Consider the following 4,545-nt stretch of genomic DNA (forward strand, 5'->3'; position numbering starts at 1 on the left):
CCCCGTGCAGCTGCTCGACGGTCTCACGGTGAGACTGTTCTCTCGACTTGGTAGGAGATAGGCTTGAGTCAGGGACTCGCAGGTGATAGGATCCGCAGGGCGCAACTTGTTGTTCCTGGACCCGAAGACACTACGCATTTACGTAAGGGTGTCGTAACGCCCCGGCCTCACACGCCCTCCCCAACTTTCCTGATCGATCCTGAGGGGGATCCGGCCCTGAGTCTCTCGTGACCCTGCCCTGCCCTGACTTGCGCCCTGTGGCCCCCCTACGCCCCCTTACGCTTATTCATACCCACCACTCCGTCTCCTTTTTGCTCTTTTTCGACTGCTCGCAAAGACCGACATCGTTCTGCGCTTCTCTTCTGCAGCCTCCCGCCCCCGCGCTCCAACAAAAGAACACAACAGGGTAAAATAGCACCAAGCGCCGTAGCATACCACGCGCTCATCACTCCATCCATCCTCCCCTCACACACTCCACCCCCGCACCCGTTCCACCCGTTGAACCCGTCAACCCCTTCAACACCGTTCCTAATCCTGCGATCAGCCAGCCAGCCAGCCAGCCAGCCAGCCAGCCAAGCATCTCCCAAGGTTAGTACTGCCTCCCCCTCCTCCTCTCCTGCCTCCCCTGCCCGTCCCATCATCCATGCCCCCTTTCGTCTACCCCTCTCTCGGCTCTCGGCCCTGCTGCCGCACCCCCTGCATACCCTGTCTGCGCTTCCTTCCACACTCTCGGCCTTCTTACCCCTTCTTTGTTCTGTTTCCCTCTGGCTGCGCGCGCGGGGCACATGCCCAAAGACGCAATACCGGGCCAGCGAATGGGCGGGCGACCGAACGTTGAGCAGAATGCGCAATACACGCCATCCGCGCGTCTGGGCTACGCCATACATGCTCCAGCCTGTGCGTCTCATCGGTTCCTGTCGCTTAAGCCTGAAGTGAGCCTAAGTGAAAGAAACTCAACCCAAGCCTGAGCCAAAGCCACCGCAGGGCAAATGGCTCAAGGGGCGCGACCCGAGGGGCGCTTCGGGCGGTGCGCCCGCGGCTCCTGAGCTCCTGCACGGCTTGCACTCGGTTTCTTGGGATCCACCCAGTACATGCCAGGTGTCCCACCTGCTTGCTCCTGGCCCGTACATGACTTGCTGCGGTCCCCGATGCGACCGATGGGATTTCCTGTCTTCTGTACCGCTGCTGCACCGCTGGCCGGCCTCGCTCTGGTGGGACCGACCGATGCGACACTCTCTGCACAGACAGACGTGCGTACCGTCCTCTCTCTCCTCAGAGTTTATCAGTCGCGTTTACCACTCTTCTCATCCATTTTTTCCCCTTCCTACCTTCTCCCTCTTCTCCTCGCCTCCTTCAATTGTGTTTGGCCACATCAGTGCTCGGTCTTGCATCACACCTTACCACACCCACCCACCCTCGCACCCGGCCTTTGTTATTGTCTCTTTCTCACTTCCACACTACACACCCCTCTCTCACACACACACACACAAACACACACATATTCCCGCCAACGCTTCGGCCACCCGCGCGCACACGCCCCTTCACGAGCATCACACCGATCATCCCCCTCCCTGCACCTTTCATGTGTATCCGCGGCTGTCCGCTCTCGTAACCCCTCCCCCCCTGCACCTGCGCACCGACGAACCACGGACCTAACGGGACAGATCACCGCCACACCCAGCTCGCCCAGCGATTCAGACCCGGTGACCAGTGACTTGTGGGTATCATTCTCTTAGCGCGATAGCGTATGTGTGCATGCGCGCATGCGTGCGATGGCGTCTCGGACCGGGCCGCCGGTACGCCAGTCACTTGACTGGCCTGGCTGGTGCTAGCGTCGCTGGCGTCGCTGCCGCTGCTGGTGCGGGGCCAAGATAGCCCAGCGATCCAGCGAGCGAGCGAACGAGCCAGCGAAGGCGGTTATCGCCTTCGGTCCGCTGCGCCAGCGCCTGCCAATACACCAGCGGCCCGGCACCCGGCAGTCCAAGCAGCCTAGCGTCTTCCCTTTCTTTACCCCGCGCACCCCGCGCACGAATCGCACGAAACGAGCAAACAGCCCCGCACCCCAGTGTCTTATCCGTTGCTCTACGGTGTTGCTAGCGCTGGCCCCGCATGCGCTTGCTTGCGCTTGCTGATGGCTCGCATGCGGCGTACGCGGCGTAGCGGTGGCTCGCAGATGCCCGTTGCACCATCATAGCGTCGCCAGCTCGTGCAGCTGGTCCCAGGTGGTCATGCGCGCGCATGCGGGCCCCGCCAGAGTAGTGTCGCCGCATTCCGCACCAGTCTTAGAGCGGTACCAGTCGCAGGCATTCTGTCTTCTATCAGCTAGGGTTTCAGGCTGCTGCAGCTGGTCTTTTGCATTCCTGCTGCTTGGGTTCCCCTGCTTCCGCTCTGCTTCCTCTTGGTTCTGCGATACAAAAGAAGGCAGCGGCAGGAATAACGCCGCAGCGCTTCTACTTGCAGCACCTTCTGATCCCCACTCCATCACTTATCTAGAGCCTTCAGCTTCTGGCTTCCGTCTTCTGTCACTCTCGTCACTTTCTCCCCAGCCCCACTCTCAGCGCCATCAGGCCATCAAGTTCCAGCGCCCGCTAACAGCGCAGCCCTCAGTCCAGGTTTCCCGGTGCTCGCCCGCGTGCACCCATTCTCTCGCCACAATTCGCATCAAAGAGTGCTACCCGCCCTCGCATCGCTCCGGTCTCCTGGCCCAGCGACGCCGCGACATCCCCGATCGCGATACACGCGAAACCCTCTACTGCTACGTCACCAACGACTCGAGCAGCATGAGCGAGCGCCCGAGCTCCGGGCACAAGCGTGCACCGTCTGATGGATCAGACAGGCTGCACCCGCACGACCAGCGTTCCCGCCCCTCAAGCAGGCCAACGAGCAGGCACGGCCCCATCAAGCGTTCGCCGCCGGGCACCGTCTCCCCGGGCTCGAGCCACGGCGAGGGCTCCCGCGGCCCGACTTGGAAGACCGAGTCGCACAGCCAGTCGGCGTCCGGTCCGCGCGGCGACAGCGGCAGCCCGAACATGTCCGCCGACGATGGACAGAGCCCCCGCCCCGTCACGCCCGGCACTGGCATGACGGTGAACAGGAACCAGCCGGCCTTCATCTCCAAGCTGTACGCCATGCTCCAGGACCAGAAGTACGCGGACGCCAACCTGATCTACTGGGCTCCGGACGGGCGTTCGTTCATCTGCCCGAACCCGATCGAGTTTGCGCGCGACGTGCTGCCCAACTTTTACAAGACGAACAACTTCCAGTCCTTTGTCCGCCAGCTCAACATGTACTCGTTCAACAAGGTCAGCGACCTGTGCAGTGCGACGCAGTCTGACCCGTCGGCGTGGGAGTTCCGCCACCCGCTGTTCTGCCGCGACGAGCCGGAGAAGATCCACCTCATCCAGCGCAAGGCTGGCGGCCGCTCTGCAGACAGGAGGCAGCAGCACGCCGCTGGATCCCCAGACGAGCGGCCCAGTACCGCCAATCTCATGTTCAACAGCCCCCAGCGCCCCAGCAGCAGCAGGCACGGCTCCGCCCCCCGCCTGCCCCAGGAGGCGATGTATCCCAGGTACGAGCGGTACGAGCGCGAGCCGCAGACGACGTACTGGAACCACCAGCCGGCCGCGCCGTCAACGGAGGGCGACGTGGCGGCGCTCGAGCGCGAGCTGCAATACATGGGCGCGCGCCTGCAGGCGGAGCGGCACGAGAGTGCGCGCCACTCGCTGGAGCTGCACGGCCACCTCCTTCGGATGACGGACATGGTGGCGGACCTGAGCGCAAACGACACGCACATGAACCGGGAGGAGCTGTTCGGCTTCCGCGCAGATGTGATGGAGCGCTACAAGCCAGGTAGCCGACGGCCAGCGGTATTACGAGCAGCACCCGGGCCACCCGCCACCGGCGCCGACGCACACGCAGCATCCGCCCAGCAGCTCCCACTCCAACTCGAGCTACCACGACAGGTACCACCCGTACCGCCGCAGTCCCCCGGGGACGGCCGAGTCGCGCCCGGGATCAAGCCGCTACGAGCAGGTGCCGCGCGCACCGCCCCCGCACCCCTGGGAGCGCGATGCGAGGTACGAGCGCTACTACGACGATGAGTACTACCGCCGGCGCGGCGCGAGGGATGTGCGCGACCCGCGCGACGCCCGTGATCCTCGTGACCCCCGCGATCCCCGTGACCCCCGCGACCTCCGCGATCCAAGGGACGTCCGCGACGACCGCTTCGACGAGCGCGCCGTGCCCGAGCAGCCGGCGTCGCTGCGCAACATCCTCCACTAGCAAATAGCACATTAGCACATCCAGCACACACCACACCCTCACGCCTCCAGAGGAGGCAGATCACGACCACACGACCAATGTATGTAACGACCCCTTCCATGACGCGAACACTTGCCCAGCGCAGTCCCTGTCGCGACCGCCGCCTGCCAGGCCACACATCATCCATCCCAGTATTGTACTGTAAGCATGAGGTCACAGCTGCCCAGACACGATATGCAATCTGTGACCTATTACCCTGCGAGCGAAGCGAGCATGAGCCGAGAA

The 4,545-nt window shown here is 63.5% G+C and overlaps 1 protein-coding gene across 1 annotated transcript; it reads left to right on the forward strand.

The window, feature by feature from the left end:
* Positions 1–2,780: 2,780 nt before the first annotated feature.
* Positions 2,781–4,281, forward strand: A1Q1_08111 (uncharacterized protein; the record flags this gene model as incomplete). Its single annotated transcript, XM_014326258.1, has 2 exons — positions 2,781–3,962; positions 4,033–4,281. 2 exons carry the CDS (start codon positions 2,781–2,783, stop codon positions 4,279–4,281), a joined length of 1,431 nt encoding a protein of 476 aa, XP_014181733.1.
* Between the last annotated feature and the right edge of the window lie 264 nt (positions 4,282–4,545).

The sequence above is a fragment of the Trichosporon asahii genome, assembly GCF_000293215.1.
Source record: "Trichosporon asahii var. asahii CBS 2479 unplaced genomic scaffold scaffold00018, whole genome shotgun sequence".
Taxonomy (NCBI): Eukaryota; Fungi; Basidiomycota; class Tremellomycetes; order Trichosporonales; family Trichosporonaceae; genus Trichosporon; species Trichosporon asahii.